The following is a 17,120-nucleotide window of genomic DNA, read 5'->3' on the forward strand; positions in this document are numbered from 1 at the left end:
AATTATAATACCTTTAATAATAAATTCTTTAATAATAATATTAATAGTCTTTTTTTAATTAAATTAATTAAAATTAACCTTTAAGATAATTAAAACTTAATTCTCTTTAATATATTTATTTAGCTATTTTAATTATAATATATCTTATAATATCTTATTATATAACTTAAATAATATTTTAATAAATTAAAAGCTTTTTTTAAATATTTATATATATATTATATTAATTATATAAAGTAATATTCTTATTATAATATAGATTTTATAAGAGGATTTTAAATTACCTTATAGTAATATTAATATTATAATTATAACTTAAGTTATTATATTAATTATTATTTTAAAAGTTATTTAAAAGTAAATAGATATAAAAAATATAAAAGAAATTACTTATAATATATACCCCTATAAATATAATATATTAACCCTTAATAAGCTATAGGGATTATTACTAATTACTTTTAGTAAGTAAGAACTTTTAAGGGCTGCCTCTGTAGAGTTAAATATAATAAGCAATTACAATAAATTATTTGGATGTACCTGTATAAGGCAGAGATGTTCGTGTTGTGTTCTTCATTTCCATAATTAGTCTTAGTCCGTTCAGTATACAATAAAGCCAGCCACAAGGTAGCCCAAGGACAGACTTGTGTGAGCACATTGTGTTTGTTTCTTGTTCTCCTTACACTGCAGATCTTTTCATAGTGGCGGTTCTCTTGCTCGTCTAGAAGACATTTTGCTTTCGGCTCTCCCTTTATCTTGATCTGTCAGAGACATGCAGACAGTAGTTTTGGGCACTGCAGTAAGAGATGAGCCAGTCAAAACCCAAAATCCATTCAACATGAACAATAAACAAAGACAATTTCCCTTTTCCAGGTAGGGGGACCAGAGTTCGCCTCCCTTGCTTACCATTGGCTCCGTTGTCTTTTTTGAGCTGGGCCTTAGGGTACAAGAAAGATTAGCCACTAGAAGCATAAGAGATGAAATTAATAGGTCATCTTATACTACTTAAACTATACTCTTTAGGCTATTTGTTTTTGTATACCGAGACTGGAGAGGTCAGCTTTTCTGCTACCTACTAGCTGGGGTTCACTTTATTGAGTGGGGGTTGATCATCTTTGGCACAGTCGCAGTGGGACGGACATGCGCTATGGAAATATACAGACACAAAGTGACAGAGAGTTGAGACCTGGACGGAGTTTCGAAATCGCCGCAGGAATTGAGATTTGTCATGTACCAGCAGCGATGGTGATGTCCATACTTGACAGTAGAGGAATGAGATCAGTATCTAAAGAAACAGACAACCATCTATGCATCTACATGCTCGTGACAGGAGATGTATCCATGGGCAACAAATTTTCAATTGAACGCGTCTCCACTTATCGTCAAGGCTTTACTATGGAAACTGACAATTTTAAACATTGTCATCATCTGGTGACATCGTCCGAATTGCCAGAGGAACATCAGACTCTTGCCCAGAACATTGGGACACCGCAATAGTGAAGAGATAGTGGGACTGTACATGCATAATTACAATAGCCGTTCCCTTGTATTGGAGACTGGTAGTTATATGTCCCGGTGGTATTATATCAAGTACCCACTACTACACAGTACTTGGCGAGGTTATGCTTGTATGTTAGCAATAGTATGTTTTGGTTTGAGTTGTCCCTGGATCCTTAAACCTCTTTTCTCTCGATCTCTCGCAAGAAGAGAAAGAAAGAGAACAACGAGAGGGGAAGAGGGGCGGTTGGGCATTGTTAGCTGCTGTTTCTGCTTCTGGCGTGAGTCAGTTTTGGTTGAGAACATGAGACCTTTCAAGGCGTTAGTTGTGACACGTCAAGAAGCTTGAACGTGAACAAAGCAAATAAATCAAAAGCTGTCGTCAGACTGCATGTCTATTAGTCTTATCATGGAGGTCGGTACTCTGTAGCTTCCGGATAAAAAAGAGCCGGACTCACATTACAGGTACAGCCACAGGTATAGGTACAAACCTAGATATTGACCAGCAACCCCAAGCCAAGACCTATTTTCATGCCTTCAGGTTTCGCTATGGTTGCCATGTTGTGCTGTGGTCTAAGCCGTTTGGTTCTGCCCGTCATCAATCCATCGCTTCAATAGCTGAGAATGAAAAGGAAAATCGTCTCCCCCATGTACCCGGAACCATTTGGAAGCCTCCAGCCCAGGCCCAGGACCAGGAGAAGGACTAGGGTGCCCCTGCAGAAAGTGTGCAGGTCCAGCTAGCACCTTGCAGCTTGTGGTTCTCCCCCTGATAGCCCCAGCATCTCGGCCCCCTCAATAGGTGGATGGGGATTGGCCTATGCTGCTCCTCATCTTGCCCCTAATGTAGGTACAGTACATACATCCCTAGCCCAAGCCGAAAGCTGACGGGACTTCTCTTGACTTCTCTTGGTCGCAGCCAAAAAGAGTTTTTGTTCGCAATCAAGATTGTCATTGTCTGATGTTAAACGCCATGGCGGTTTGATGCTTGCAGTCCGTCACTCACTTACAAGTTACGCATCAATGAATCACGTCACACATTGCTTGCACAGCATAATATCCATAAACAGACAATAGCCAGTCAGTGATCAGTTGAGAGTCGAATACAGTGTCTGGCCACCTCGGGCAAGGGTCAAAGCCCACGTCCTAGCCTATTCAGTCCTTGTCCTGCCTACCAGCCGCTCTCTGTCTCATCTTTTCGCCCGCTTAGAGGCTTTTGGGTTGACCTTTTTTCAGGGCCATTTATGCCGTCCCTGCTTTGCCTACTAAGCCAAGCAGGTTTACAGGTACCGGTACCGTTAGTCTCAACGGACAACGGGAGCTCCCACTGAATTGAGGAGCGTAGACCACCAAAAAGTACAGGTACCTTCATGCCCATTCCTTCCCCAGTTGGTGTCGTATCTTGTTTCGCTTGCTAGGAGTTGCTCCTGCTGTATCCATGGATAGAGCAAGCTCTCCACACGCCCACCCCTACCTGCCTCCTAACGGTACACCCCGTTCAGTTGTTTCTCTTGCCTCTTCTCCCTTTACTTATACATTTGACCCATCTCCCCCTCGTTCTTCGAGTTTCATTCTTTTCCTCTCTCTCCTTCTTCCTTGCTTTTCCATTCAAAGCCCGGTTGACTCGAGCCTCTGAATGAAGTCTTGAGCGCGGAGCAGAGCCCCCCAAGTTAAACGGGCACGACGCGAACAGAGGACTGATTCAAAGCCTGCTAGTCAGTTAACGCCAACTCGACAATAACAAAACGGACAGCAGTTGCGAAATACAGCAACAGCTCTATTATATCTCTAATCAATTCGACGACGACTACTGTTACTCCGATACCCAATTTGACGAAAGATACGAAGGACCGATTCGCTTTACCACCGCCATTATGCCTCCTTCGCTCAATACCCATTCCTCCTTTACCCGTCCTCGGACTAGCGACCGCGATGGCAGGCCCAGCACCCGCGATCAGGGCCCAGACCAAAACCTGCTGATCCCTAGTCGAACTTCTTCGCTGCACTCGCGCATTACGCAACCTATTCCTTCAACCCTCAACATGAAGCCCCAGCAGCGAACACCAAAGACATTGACACATGCGTATATGGTCTGCGGTGTCGGCCGCGAACCATCGCAATGGGTCAAGGCTCCTACTCCGGCCCAAGGAAAGATTGGCCACATGAAGGGTGCCGTTGGTCAGTTCTGGTTGCCCGAGATTTTGGGCAGCAGCCCTCGCCTTGAGCAGGACAATGAGATCGCTCGCGCGCTTCACTCTGCCATGAGGGTGCGTATTTTTTGCTTGATCAAATGATTGAATTCATCCAGCTAACTGGTGGCGACTAGGCTTGTTTCCCTCATGATGTAGAGATTTGCACAGGCCGCAGCCAGCCTCACTGCGTTCACCATTCCTTTGTTCTTCAGCAAGATTCCTCTCACACTCTGTATGGTATCTGTTTGCGAGTTTGGTCGCGAGCCGATGAGAAGAGGGCCGAGACAATCCGCGAGCTTCGCAAGAGAACTGAGAGTGACTATTATGACAACCCTGATGAGACCTACTGGATTCCCTACTGTTTGTCATTCCTCTCCCGATATCCTTTGTACAATCTTCTGGGAGATTATCTTCGAGGTATGTGGATTCACTGGAACAAGGCTACCAACCTGTTCCACGCCGAGGAGGTTTCCCGTATCCTCAGCTTCCCTGCTCCTCGCCTGAACGATTTGGTCCGCATCGACATGAAGGACTATGCTCTTTGCTACCAGTTCCCATCTTCGCCCACTGGATTCCAAAACTTCGCCATGTGGCCCCTCTTCAACTGTTTATCAATCCCCAACATTGTCGGCGTCATCGAAGCAGCCATTTCTCCTACGCGCCGAATCATCTTTGTCAGCCACTACCCTGCTATGCTCACCATGGCTGCCGAGACTGTTAGATACTGTGTCCGAGTTTATGAGTGGAGTGGTCTTTACGTTCCGGTTGTCCACGCTCGTCATGCCAAGGAGTTGGTCCAGGAGCCTGGTCCTTACATCCTAGGTATCACCGTCGAGTGCCGCTCTCTCTTCACAGCACCCACCGACGCCCTCGTCGTCGACCTTGATCGCAACTTCGTTCTCACATCCAGCCCTCCCACCGCTCTTAACCCCGGCCAGCGTAACAAGTTTGTCACCCGACTCACTCAAGCTTTGAACGGCGATGTCACCCCCTCCGGAGTTCCTCAGCATCTCCGATCCGCTTACGGTGGTGGCAAGCTTGTCCCTGCCGGCCAAATCATCGTGATGCGTGGAGAGGTCGAGTCTATCCAGGACCCTGAGTGGTGGAACCAGGACGCCGTCATGGCTGTTATGGATCACGTCTGTGAGAAACTTGGGCGCAACACTGGCATTAAGGCTGTCTTTGGCGGATCCGTCAAGAAGCCTCTCATGACCAAGGTGTCTATGCGCCACCTCAACGAGCTCGTCCGTGAGAGAAACCAATACTCGCGCGATGCTCTTGAAGCTTGGCAGGACTTCATCAACCTCAAAGGTCGCATGGACACTGAGCTCAGCAAGGTCAACAAGCGCAACAACTACCTTGTGGAGGAGCTCGAGAGCTGGAAGCAGCAGTTCCTCAAGTTCCAGGCCTTCGCTGAGACCCTTACCAAAGAGACACAAGACCTCAAGGTCAAGATCGACACACACAAGAGGGAGAACCGCCGTCTTGCTGGCCTCATTGATCAGCAGAAGGACGACAACGCCCGCCTCTCTGTTCGTCTTACTGGTACTGAGAAGCAGCGTGACGATGCTCTCGAGGCCCTCGTCCTCCAGCAGGAGATTGCTGAGGAGCTTGAGCGCGAGCGTAAGAGAAACAAGAAGGAGCTCTCTCAGCTTCAGCACACCAACGTGACCATCATGCGCCAGCGTGACGAGGCCCGAAGAGTCGTTCTTCACCTTCGCAGTCTCATTGGTGGCCAAAGCCACCACATGGAGCATCTCATCCAGTCTCTTACCAAGCCTGATGACCTGGCTCAGGAGATCGAGGAGGGTTATGACGAGACTGAGGAGGAGACTCAATCCAGCGAACCCAGCCGTCTCACTCCTAGCCCCAGCCCTACTACTACTTCCTCCACCAGCCGAAGCAAGCGATATTCTTCAGCGAGCTTCAGCGATGTGGCCGACCGCCACCTCAAGGACAAGACTGATGCCATTGCACACATTGTGCGCAACATTGCTGAGCAATGCCAGGCTGCTGTCGAGGGCCTGCAGCTGGCACATGATGCCGAACTAGGGAGTTCTAGCCGACGGAATTCGAGGCACTCTACCGTCCAGAGCGATGACGGCCACTCCGCCGCCACTTCCGAAACAGGGGATGAATCCCTCCTGGCGCCGCGGTCCGGGAGGGCGTCCAGTATCCCTCCCACCCCGGATCTCATCCCCAACAGGAGCAGCACAGCAATGTCCTTTGCCTCTACAGCTACTACTCCCGAGCGATCGTCGCAGCAGTATAGCCTCCGGGACGAGATCCCCACAAAGATTGTCGAGGATGACGAAGAGGACTTCGAGGAGAATCGATCCGATAACGGGACAGTCTCACACGAGACATCTGTCGTATCTAAGCATCAGCTCCAGCACCAACAGTCCCTGATGCACAGGCCATCGGGCGCCAGGATCAGTGCTCTTGGCGGTACACGATGAATGTGTTAGTTGATATATTCATCAATATCTGATATCCTATTTAATTGCGTTGTATTTGGCGGTATGCTTGGATCAAAACCTGCGGGCCACGGCGTTTAATGTCTCCTTTTCACCCTTTCTATTACAACCATTTACTGTCTCATCTGATGAGCAGCTTTCGCTCATATACCTGGGCTTGACGGCCATTTTTTCCATTATGTTAGAGTATTCTTCTGAGAAGCGGTGTTTATTTACTGCGTCGCTCCGTTACTTGATCTGACGGACGTCACAACAATGAAACACATTTTAACGTTAAATGAATGACCTATGCAACTTCTATGTATGTGCATCGCATGTGAAGTGTTAAAAATGTCAACCTGTTCTATGGTAATGATTCATGCCTTTACTTGTTTGTCTATTTGTTTCAGTTGGTTCATGTAGACTGAGTAAATTGAACCATTTCGACAGACCAATGTCTTTTTAACACAGAGAACTTACCCTATAACCAACACAGCCCAAGAGGTATCTAATGGCCAACCTTTACTCAGTCTATTAGATAGCAGAAAAGTTAGCCTCTCAAGTCTTAGGATATAAAAATAACTAGTCTAAGAAACTTTCCTAAGCAGCATAAGGTGACCTACTAATTTCGTCTCTTATGCTTGTTACGGTCAAATTTTCTGATACCCTGAGGCCATGATAAGATAAGCATACAGATCCATAAAAAAGTTTACCTTAGCTGCGCATTCACTCGCGGCGCATCATTCTTCGCCTTTAATCAATTCCTTCATCCATATCCATTCTCGCCCGTCATGTCTGACCCGCTCCTCACATCTTTATGTGGTATTTGCCATATCTCAGTACCGAAATACAAGTGCCCAAGATGTGGCGCTCGTACTTGCTCACTCGGATGTATAAAAAAACACAAAGCCTGGTCTGAATGCTCTGGCGAACGCGATGCGACAGCCTACGTTGCCCCCTCGAAGCTTCGCACACCCGCCGGTGTCGACCACGACTACAACTTTCTCCATGGGATCGAACTTTCCGTCGAACGCGCCGAGAAGCTTCTCGTAGAAGAGCGCGGGATTGTACAAGAAGAGGAGTTGCGCCCCATGACGATCCAAGAGGTTAAGTGGAAGCCTGGACGAGATGGGCGCAAGCGCAAAGTTCTTGTCACCAGGGTTTTGCGTGAAGCCAAAGGTAGATCCTTTGAGCGACATTTGACTGCACGATTGAAGAAGCTCAACATCACCATCATGTGTGTGCCCACGGGCATGGTCAGACAGCGAGCGAACAACACGACGCTTAACAGGCGGACGATGAGGGTCAATTGGCAGGTGGAGTGGATGACTTTCGAGGATAACACAGATACCGAGTCGAAGAAAATACGGGCTTTATCCAAGGTCATGGACGACATGCCACTATACCAAGCCTATCATACGTTCTTGGAGGAGGAACAACGGGTGAAAGGAAAACAGTCCAAGAAAATTCCACGAGCGGGCCTGGATGGACAATTGCAGGACTCGACGAATTCAACATGGTCGTTTGGGTCGTTTGCACTTCAGGACCCATTTTCACAGACTTGGATGAACCACCACGATACAGAGCCAAGCATGTGGCCATCGGAAAAGGACCAGGCTCAAAAACGACAGTTTCAGTACCTCCTAGTCAATCACAGCTCACCCTCAGACAAACCCGTTGTCACCAAGCTCGACCCGGAAGATTGTCTTCGCGATGTGCTCAAGAACACACGTGTACTCGAATTTCCGACAATATGGGTACTCGACCATGGCCAAAGCCTCCCCTCAAACTGTACGCTGGGACCCAAGGATACTGTTTTGGAAACCCGCAAGAGAAAGAACCCGCCTGGTAAGGGTAAGAAGGGCCCAACAAAGCCGAACAAGAGGAGAAACACAGGCAAGGATAGGGATAGGGATATAGAAGAAGGGGAGGTTAACAGCGATGACGAAGAGTCGGATGATAACGCCGGTGTTGGCCTTGAGGTAGGCGATGTCATTGCAGAGCAGAGTCTTGGGGAAGACGATGACGATGACAGCGAAACAAGTAGCTCAGGGAGCGACAGTGACTGATTATCAGAAAATTTGACCATAATAAGCATAAGAGACGAAATTATTATGTCATCTTATGCTGCTTAGACTACTTATTTTTATACCATACGACTTGAGAGGCTAACTTTTCTGCTACCTACTTGCAACTTTATTCGAATTTGTTTAGAATAACCTTAGAGTTATTATAGATTAAAGATTATAAGTCAGATGTGATACTTCTCAGGTGAGTAGTCTAAAATGGTCTACAATTAGCTGTCGTGATGGTTGATGATGTTTCATTCTCGTCCAATTGAGTTGTGTTGTGATTATGCTTTGCGTCAGGAGCTTCACATAAGAGATACTATGGCGTTGAACTACATAAATGTGTTTAGTTGACATAATGCAAGAACTATCAAAGAGTTCATTGTTGCTGCGTTGATCTAAACAGCTGCTCTGTCAACCCTACGTTGTTGTGAGAGGAACTCTAACAGATGATGTACTGAGTTTTCAATCTGCGCGGACAGATTAATCTTATTGTTAACAAAATTGAGTGACTTGAGAAGGCTAGGGCTTCGTATGAGAGTTGAAGAACAAAACGCACACAAGTAGGTATTATCAAGACCAGAGGGAACATCAAGGGCGCCTGAGTAAAGGTTGGCGTCATATGCCTCTGGGTACTGTATTAGGTTGTAGGGTAAGTTCTCTACTGTTAGAAAGACACTGGTCTGTCAAGCCAGTTCCATATACTCAGGCTTCAGGGTATCAGAAATCTTGGTCACTAGAAGCATAAGAGATGAAATTAGCAGGTCAGCTTATGCTGCTTAGACTAGGTTTCTTAGATTACTTATTTTTGTACCCCAAGTTGAGGTAGGTATGTTTAAATGGAAAGTGGCTGTGCTAAGCTGTCAGCCACACGATGGAAATGTCGACCACCTATTAATCTAGGGGAAGGACAGTGAGAGCTCCCCACGACATTAGACATCCCACTCTCTTTACTGTACAGACACATCGACACTCGCTTCAACGCCAATCCTCGCTATCGCCTGACGATTTAAAACTCCTGTTACGAACCTACCACATAGTTCCCCGCATCATGGTTTGATTGGGCGCCGTACCTTTCCTCGACGCCGACGCCGCAACAATGGACGATACACCTGCGCCCAAGCTCTCGGAGCTGCTGCGGCATCCCGACGATCTGGACAAAATACCTGCGCTAAAGCTGGAATTCTCACGAAAAAAGGGCGCAGTAGATGGACAGCTTCGCAGTGGTCTGCGAGAGCAGCTCGAGACAACGCAATCGGGCATGACGGGTCTCAACGACGGCCAGAAGACAGTCCAGATGATCAAGGAGGAAATGATCAAGATCGACAAGCTGTGCTCCGAATCACAGAACATGATAAAGGACTTTGCAAGCATCAATCTGGTGTCACAAGCACACCGCAACTTCGGCGCCGTCGAGACGATGCGCCGCAACCTGGAGACGTTCAACGATCGCATATCGCGGGTCGAGGGTATGCTAAGGGAGGACGACGAGGATAACGACAACATGCCCAACCTACTGCCGTGCCACTACGAACTCACCCAACTAAGAAACATTCGCGACGATGCCATGGAGCAAATACAGCGGGCAGATGACGACAGTCTCGAACCCACATTAGTCGACTACTTTGCGCGACTGGACGATACGATCGACTGGTTTGACGAGCATGTCGGCATTATTGCTCTGAATCTCATCAACCTAGTTGTGCAGGACAACAACGGGCTTGTGGTGCGATTCGCGGTGGTGATGGAAGCTGAGGAAACGAGCGACCAACGGGTGCTGGCACTGCAGGAAGCTCTGAAGGATCACAGGGAAATGGCTACACGGTTCCAGAGTATCACAGACGGTGCGAAGAAGGTCCGTGGCTACAAAGACAAGTTTATACAAGCCATCCGACTCAGCGCCGAGCAGCAATTCGAGGGGGCAAAGGAAGAGTTCCTCGACGATCCGAGCAAGCTTGACAAGATTATGAAGTGGTACTTTAACGATCTGAATGTCGTCAAGGTCGGAATGTCGCATCTCATGCCCAAGAAGTGGAATATTGTAAAGACATACGCAGGTGTCTACCACCAGCTTATGCATGACTTCCTGGTTGGCATGGTAGATGGCAACGAAGCATCATCGGCACATACGCTAGAGATTGTGGGCTTCCCAGAGAAGTACTACCGGAAGATGGCCAAGATTGGGCTCAAGCAAGAAGAGCTCGTGCCACAAGTCATCGACAACCGTGAAGCAGAGCTCGTACGCGACTTTCGTGAACTCATCATCAAGTTCCTTGACGAATGGATCGACCGAATATTTGCGCAGGAGAAGCGCGACCTGGCAGAGCGCAACGTGGAGGGCTCCAACTTGGATCAGGATGAGTATGGCTATTTCCGAACCAAGAACTTTGTCGCTCTATGGCGTATGCTGCGCGAGCAAGTAGACGCTGCTGCCAATTCCCAGCGCGCCGACGTTGTCGAAGGCGTTATCGACGCAATGTTTGCTCGTCTGCGCACTCGCCAACAGTCGTGGCAGGCTATGATTGAAGACGAGGCTATCCCCTACGAAGAGGGTAAAATCCCTGAGCTGGAGGGTTTCCAAGCTCTTCAAGATTGGCTTGTGGCTACGGCCAACGACCAGATTGCGTCTATCGACGACAACGAAGACGAGGGTCGCCTGGCCTATCTGTCCAGTTTCCGCCGTCTGGTTGAGCAGCATGTCTCGCCTGCATACCTCGAACGTATCGATTCTGAGGTCAACATGTTGCGCGACGGCTACGTCGATTTCAGTACGTGGTGTATCACCCGCTTCGCTCAACTCGTCTTCACTGTCGATTTCAGCACGGTCATGCCCGACTTCTTCACACCCCGCTGGTACACAGGTAATGCAATGAAACAGATGGTGGTGACATTCGAAGAGTACGTCAACGATTACCGCCAGGTACTGCACCACTCCCTTGTGGACATTTTTATCGAGATTTTTGCCGAGGAGCTGCTTGTGCGGTACTTGTCAGCCGTGCGAAACAAGGGCGCAAAGTTCCGTCGCACCGACCCCTTCCAGGACAAGCTGTTCAACGACATCTCTACTGCATTTGAGTGCTTTAGCACACTGCCATCGCCTGACGTCGGTGCATCCATCAAGGAGACCTGGCGTGTCACAGAGCACTTCCTGCGCCTACTATCGGCAGACCGTGATGCCATCGTTGACGCTTACGTAGCTTTCAAGATGGCCTACTGGGATCTGAGCGTTCAATGGGTCGAGGTTGTGCTGAGGACGAGAGATGATTTCGAGAGGTCTATGATAGCAGCGGTCAAGAAGGAGGCCGCCAATATCGATATCGAACGTGGACCGGAGACTATCATGAGTAGAGTCAAGTAACAAAGGGACGAGTCATGATTCAGGTATGCACAAGAAAAGAGGAAGGGCATTGCGGGAAATCTGTATGATAGGCATTTTTTCGTGCCCACTTAGCGACAATGATATTTAAACTTGTTTATATAGCCTCATCGTTGCGACTCGTTCGTGCTCACTCTATCCTGAGCATTAAATCGACAACACAACACGAAACAGTATATGTCTACAGCTGCAGACTTAAAGCATGTGACGTACAAGAAGGACCCAAAACATGCTCCAATCAATGACTCAAACAAACAAGTAATCTTCATGATACTACAACGTGTGGGCAGATAATGAGAAACAACACCATCTCCAATGGGGTAAGACGCATAAGGAAAATTCGCTGCCAGGGAAGCTATTCAACAAAAGAACCATGATGATGGGGACAAGAAGAAAAGTACTAAGGAAACCAATGATGCAGCATAGCATTAAGCCCTCCATTTATGCGAGGATATAGGATACAACCGTATGGTTGTGTATTCATTATGAGCGGCTAGCAAGAAAGTTCGCAGCCTGAAATGCGTTAGTCGTGTTTATAACGGGTATTCACACCAAGACATACCTTGTCAAGATCATAGTCATATTTCTCAAGAGCCTCGAGAGCATCGGAGCGCTTGTAGCCCATGCTGGTAAGACTCTTAAGAATTGGGTCATCGTGCTCTGACTCGGTGGAGAAAGTGCGGTTCAAAGCCTGCTGACCAGGGTGAGGCTCGGGACCCTCTGGCTTATCGGCAGGAGCAGGCTGCGCAGCAGCTGCGCTGGGCGAGTCGAAGCCAGAGAAGATAGCATCCCAGTCGTGAGCTTCAGGAGCCTTTTGTTGCTGGGACCCAGCAGCTGGCTGAGTAGGCCCGGTTGAGCTGGCAGATACAAAATCAAAGCTCTCGTTACCGAATGCGGTAGACTCGGTCTTGGCCTGACTTCCAGGGGGGCTGCTGTCGAAGACGGGGTTAAAGTCATCCAGTCCAGAGCGAGAGATGTTGGCAAAGTCCTCGTCGGCGGAGCCCTCCTTAGCATCCTCTAAGCCTTCAAAGTCACTGTCCAGATCTTCAAACCCACCCTTATTCTGGGGTGGGTTGGATGGGGCTGCTTGTTGCGATGCAGGGGCAGCTCCAGTGGCAGCTGCACCAAAGATGTCGTCGACAGATGACTTTTGGGCGTTAGTCTCAGTGATAGTGGCGGGCGACGAGGGTTGCTCGGCGCTAGTTTCTATTAGCTATTGTTTCTGGTTCGAAAACATATTGGTTGCTTACCTGGCAGCCTTGGGCTCTTGGGGAGAGTTGGCCTCCTGAGCGGGCTGTGGGGAAGTGCTAGCAGGAGCTGCGTGTGTTAACTCGGGGGAGCCTTCAGCTGCAGGCTTAGCAGGAGGCGAGGCAGGTGTGAAGTTATCATCGAAGCCTCCGTTGTCGCTGCTAGAATCCGAGTCTTCTTCCTCGTCACGCTCGAGCTCTGAAATGGGAGGGAACTCAGAATCGAAAGCGGACGACTTGTTCGCCTCAGGCGAGGGCTTGCTTTGGGTCTTGGCAGTCGTAAAGGCGGCGAACGCGTTCTCAAAATCAGCCTTGGCCTTGGCTTCATCATGACCACCGAAGGGATCAGCAGAGTCAGCAGGCTTCGACTCATCGTCCTTGGTGGCCTCGCGAGGAGCGTCATTGGGGGCAGACAGCGTATCCTTGCTTTCAGACTTATCTAGATCATCGCCAGGGAAAGCACCGGGGACGCTGCCAACGCTGTCTGAGGACTTGAAGTCACCAGGAACAGGGGTGATAGAACCGTGAAGAGGGTCATCGTTACGCGAAGCGGGAGGTGACACTTGGCGGGAAGACGAGAGAGAATCGGTTTGGTCAGGGAAGGGCAGGAAGCTAGAGCTGATTTGTCTCGACTCTGGAGGAGCGGGAGGGTCAGCAGCAAGGGTCGCTTGACGGCTCATGATAGGAGAGCCCTGAACAGGAGGAGTGTTGTATGAACCTGCACTGGCGTTTGAAGCACCGGTGTGCTGGGGCTTGAAGAACCCGGATTGAGCAGCAGGGGGAGGAGTGGCCGAGGAACTGGGTGGGAACGCGGGTCCGAAGAGGTCGTCGAAAGACTTGTCAGAGGCATTCTTAGTGGGAGGAGGAGAGGCAAACGCGCCCATGATATCAGTGCTTGCAGTTCGGCGGAAGAAGGGATTGTTCGCGCTGGACACGGAAGCAGCTGGGCTTGCAATTTGGGCAGACACTGAAACTGGCGAGCTAGTGTTTGCTTGACGCAGGTCATCAATACTCTTGCCGAGGTCTTCTGCCTCCATCTTGAGCTTGTCACGTTCGCCCTCGGTGGTGGACAGCTGCTTCTTGTTGATAGCAACCAGTCCCTTTTGTTGACGAGCCTCGGACTTGAGCTTCTCGATCTGAGGCTTGAGCTGTGCAATCTCTCCATTGACTACACGGATTCGCTCCCTGAGGTTTGTGTTCTCTTGTTTGTCTGACTGCAGAGCTTCCAGTGTCTTCTGATGCTGAGCTTGAACATCTCGGTAAGTGCCTTCAAGTGTCATGCATTCAGTCTGAAGCTTGGAGGTCTCCTTTCGAGCGCTGCTAAGCTGCTCCTCGAGGGCACGGGTATCTTGCGCCTCCTTCTCATAGAGTGAGCGCAACTGGGCGAGACGCTGCTCAAAGTTTTGCTTCTGAGATGTGGCCTGGCCAAGCTCATTCTGAGTAGTAGTCCTCTTGGCCTGGACATCCTGAGTTTGCTTAGACAAGGAAGAAATCTGGTTTGAAAGGTTCGCGAGCTCAGTGGTCTCTTCCGAGATGTTCTTACTAGCCTCATCGTTGTCTGAAAGCAAATCCTCGGATGCAGATGGTGCAGAAAGCTTCTGGCCGGAGCCGGTCGAGCCACCAGTAGGGTGTTGTGTCAAGCCCCTGCCAAAGGAAGATGACGGGACAAATGGCTTAAAGCTTGAGCCACTATTTCCTGTCAAGGATGGCTTCCCGGGAGAAGTAGGCGTAAAGGAGGAGCCACCGGCAAAGGGGTCATTAGCATTAGAGCCTCCTGTTGACATAGGAGCCTGAGCAGGAGGTGGAGGAGCAGGGGTTGAGCTACCCGAATCAAGGCCGAACAAATCATCAAGGGCGGACTTTGGCTGAGGAGGGGGAGCTTGTATCACAGGCGCGGGAGGAGGATCGAATGCAGATGTGGCAGTATGCGGGCGAACCTGGCTACGAAGGCTAGGGGGAATTAGGTTGGCGGGTAGGGTGGTGGGCAGAGTAACTGAACGACCAGTCCTCTGCTGTCTGATCAGGTACATAGCGACTGCGAACTGCTCGCGTGAAAGCTGGCCCTGGGAGTTGGTATCGGCGAGATCCCAAATCTGAGCCAAGGAGTCTTCAGGCAGGTTGGACTGGCTGAAAAAGGGGACAGCTTCTTCTCCAGTAATGTAGCCCTTGTTACCCTTATCGAGGTCGGCATAGATCTGATCGAATCGAGCCTTATCGGCGGGGGTCACCGCCCAGTCACTAGCACCGCTCTGTTGAGGGGACATGGGAGGTCGGCCAAGAGGGCTGTTTGTGCGAACTTGTGCCGTCCCACTGAGTTGTCGAGGAATAGCAGAAATACCGGGACCAGTCGAAGATTGGCGTGGAACTGGGCCACGGCGCGAGGCAGCCTCGTAAAGGCCAGGAGGAAGGACACTGGGGAGAGATCGTAGAGCTCCGGTCTTCATAGAGGTGAGCAGGTGCATGGCGATGATAAATTCTGTCAAGACAAGAGCTCCACGCTGCTCGACATCGGCAAGCTGCCATATTCTACCCAGTGCCTCGTTGGGCAGACCAGACTTTTCGAAAATACCTCGAGCCTGATCGCCGGGGAGCTGGCCATTCTGAAGAGGCTGTCGTTCGAACAGACCGGTATATTGTGTGACCTTCTCGGGAGTCAGGGGTGGGATACGGATCGGGCCGCCAGTGCTCTGGGCTTGGAGAGCAGCTGGAGGAGGCGGCGAGCTGACGGGGACAGGCGGAGGCGGAGGGATGCCGCCGGTGGGTTGAGGTGCGATGCCATCGAATCGAGGAAGAGGAGCTTGTTGAAGGGCAATCTCGGGCGTAGGCTCGCGACCGGCTTGTGCGTGTCCGATGAGTCGTAGGGCGATGCCGAAGCCAGCTGGTGTCAAGAAACCTCGATTCTCCTTATCGGCGATTTGCCATATCTATAAAGTGTAAGCGAGTCGAAGGTTGACGGTTGGATACTGTGATGATGGACGTACTTCGCCAAGAATACGGGAGTCGAGGCCTGTTTTGTGGAAGAACCTGACAGCAATTTCGCCAACCACAACACCAACACTCTCGGAATCGGCTTGTCGGAAGAGTTGACCATAGGTCCGTTTCTCATCAGGAGAAAGGTTCAGGTTTGGCGCTGGTAGCAAGTTAGCTTACGTGGAACAAGTCGAGATGCCATGCGAGCGCCAGATACCTTCATCAGCCGCCATTATCACGTATACAAGCTACAACGAGCTCAGAACGGGAGACACGGACGTCGGGTCGCGATAGCGCCAGGAGATGTTGGAGTTGATGCTTGTCGGGTTAGCGATGGATATGGACCGCGGCTATCGATTATAGAGTCGATAGAGCGATCGATGATAAAACTCGATATAACGGGCGAAGAGAACAAATACCGTTGTTGAGGAGGTTGAATTCTGGTGCTTCAAGATGGAGATGGAGATGAGATTGGATTGGATTGGATCGTCAGCCTGGCCTGGGTCCAGTCTGGGTCTGCCTGGGTCTGGGTCTGTCGTTTGGGCGATTATGGGGGGTTGGTCGGTGCTGCCCAGACCTCAAAGAAGGAGCTGGAGCAAATGAGAGACGACGACAGGGGACATGAGAACCAATCAAGAGGCGTTGAAACTTACAGGGGATAGGGGGGAACCTTGACAGAAGCAATTATGAATTATCCGCTAAAGACGCACTGAAGCGAGTCTCACAGTCTACGTAAGTAAGGGTTTAAGCCATGGATAGAGCTTGTGGAAGCTGTCAATATTCAGCTACAGAAGCGAAGCTCCACCCACGGAACGTCATACCTTGAAAAGATTCCAAAAGAAACAACAAAGTTAGTATATTGCTATATTGGTGAGTTATAGTTTTAGTCTTTAGACTGTTTAGCTATTGGCAGGTTTATTGAACATCTCACATACAGTTGCTATCATCAATATAACAGCGGCTATGTTGACTACATCTACATGAATGCGACTTTTATTACAAATACCATACACTGTATGACCATGTATTCTGCGTTTCAAATGAGGTCATGTGCAGACTCGCTTTGGCCCGAGGTTACTGAGACCTGCAGTGTGTCGCTATAGCTGCGTGTGCATGCATATGCGTGCCCGGGCTGCATGATGTCTAAGGGATACATCGTCTGCAGTCATCTTGCCGGAGAGGACTTTAATCATGCTACAGCCTTTCAATATTCTACACAATCACATATGGATATACATACTTGCAGTCCTACATATAATACCAGGGATCATATATGCTTACACAATCCTGCAAGTTGCCATATCCAGCGCAGTCTT

The 17,120-nt window shown here is 49.4% G+C and overlaps 4 protein-coding genes across 4 annotated transcripts, besides 3 other annotated features; 3 read left to right on the forward strand and 1 right to left on the reverse strand.

The window, feature by feature from the left end:
- Window positions 1-12: 12 nt before the first annotated feature.
- Window positions 13-122: a repeat region.
- Window positions 123-132: 10 nt separating this feature from the next.
- Window positions 133-313: a microsatellite.
- Window positions 314-320: 7 nt separating this feature from the next.
- Window positions 321-402: a repeat region.
- A 2,966-nt stretch (window positions 403-3,368) lies between these two features.
- Window positions 3,369-6,145, forward strand: FPSE_10913 (uncharacterized protein; the record flags this gene model as incomplete). The annotated part of the gene is made up of 2 exons (XM_009264030.1): window positions 3,369-3,761; window positions 3,821-6,145. The coding sequence occupies 2 exons, from the start codon at window positions 3,369-3,371 to the stop codon at window positions 6,143-6,145; spliced, it is 2,718 nt and encodes a 905-aa protein (XP_009262305.1).
- Window positions 6,146-6,933: 788 nt separating this feature from the next.
- Window positions 6,934-8,211, forward strand: FPSE_10912 (uncharacterized protein; the record flags this gene model as incomplete). The annotated part of the gene is made up of 1 exon (XM_009264029.1): window positions 6,934-8,211. The coding sequence occupies one exon, from the start codon at window positions 6,934-6,936 to the stop codon at window positions 8,209-8,211; it is 1,278 nt and encodes a 425-aa protein (XP_009262304.1).
- A 1,099-nt stretch (window positions 8,212-9,310) lies between these two features.
- FPSE_10911 (uncharacterized protein) lies at window positions 9,311-11,569 on the forward strand (the record flags this gene model as incomplete). The annotated part of the gene is made up of 1 exon (XM_009264028.1): window positions 9,311-11,569. One exon carries the CDS (start codon window positions 9,311-9,313, stop codon window positions 11,567-11,569), a length of 2,259 nt encoding a protein of 752 aa, XP_009262303.1.
- Window positions 11,570-12,070: 501 nt separating this feature from the next.
- Window positions 12,071-16,037, reverse strand: FPSE_10910 (uncharacterized protein; the record flags this gene model as incomplete). Its single annotated transcript, XM_009264027.1, has 5 exons — window positions 12,071-12,100; window positions 12,150-12,786; window positions 12,838-15,758; window positions 15,816-15,964; window positions 16,022-16,037. The coding sequence occupies 5 exons, from the start codon at window positions 16,035-16,037 to the stop codon at window positions 12,071-12,073; spliced, it is 3,753 nt and encodes a 1,250-aa protein (XP_009262302.1).
- Between the last annotated feature and the right edge of the window lie 1,083 nt (window positions 16,038-17,120).

Source organism: Fusarium pseudograminearum, chromosome 3, assembly GCF_000303195.2.
Source record: "Fusarium pseudograminearum CS3096 chromosome 3, whole genome shotgun sequence".
Classification (NCBI taxonomy): domain Eukaryota; kingdom Fungi; phylum Ascomycota; class Sordariomycetes; order Hypocreales; family Nectriaceae; genus Fusarium; species Fusarium pseudograminearum.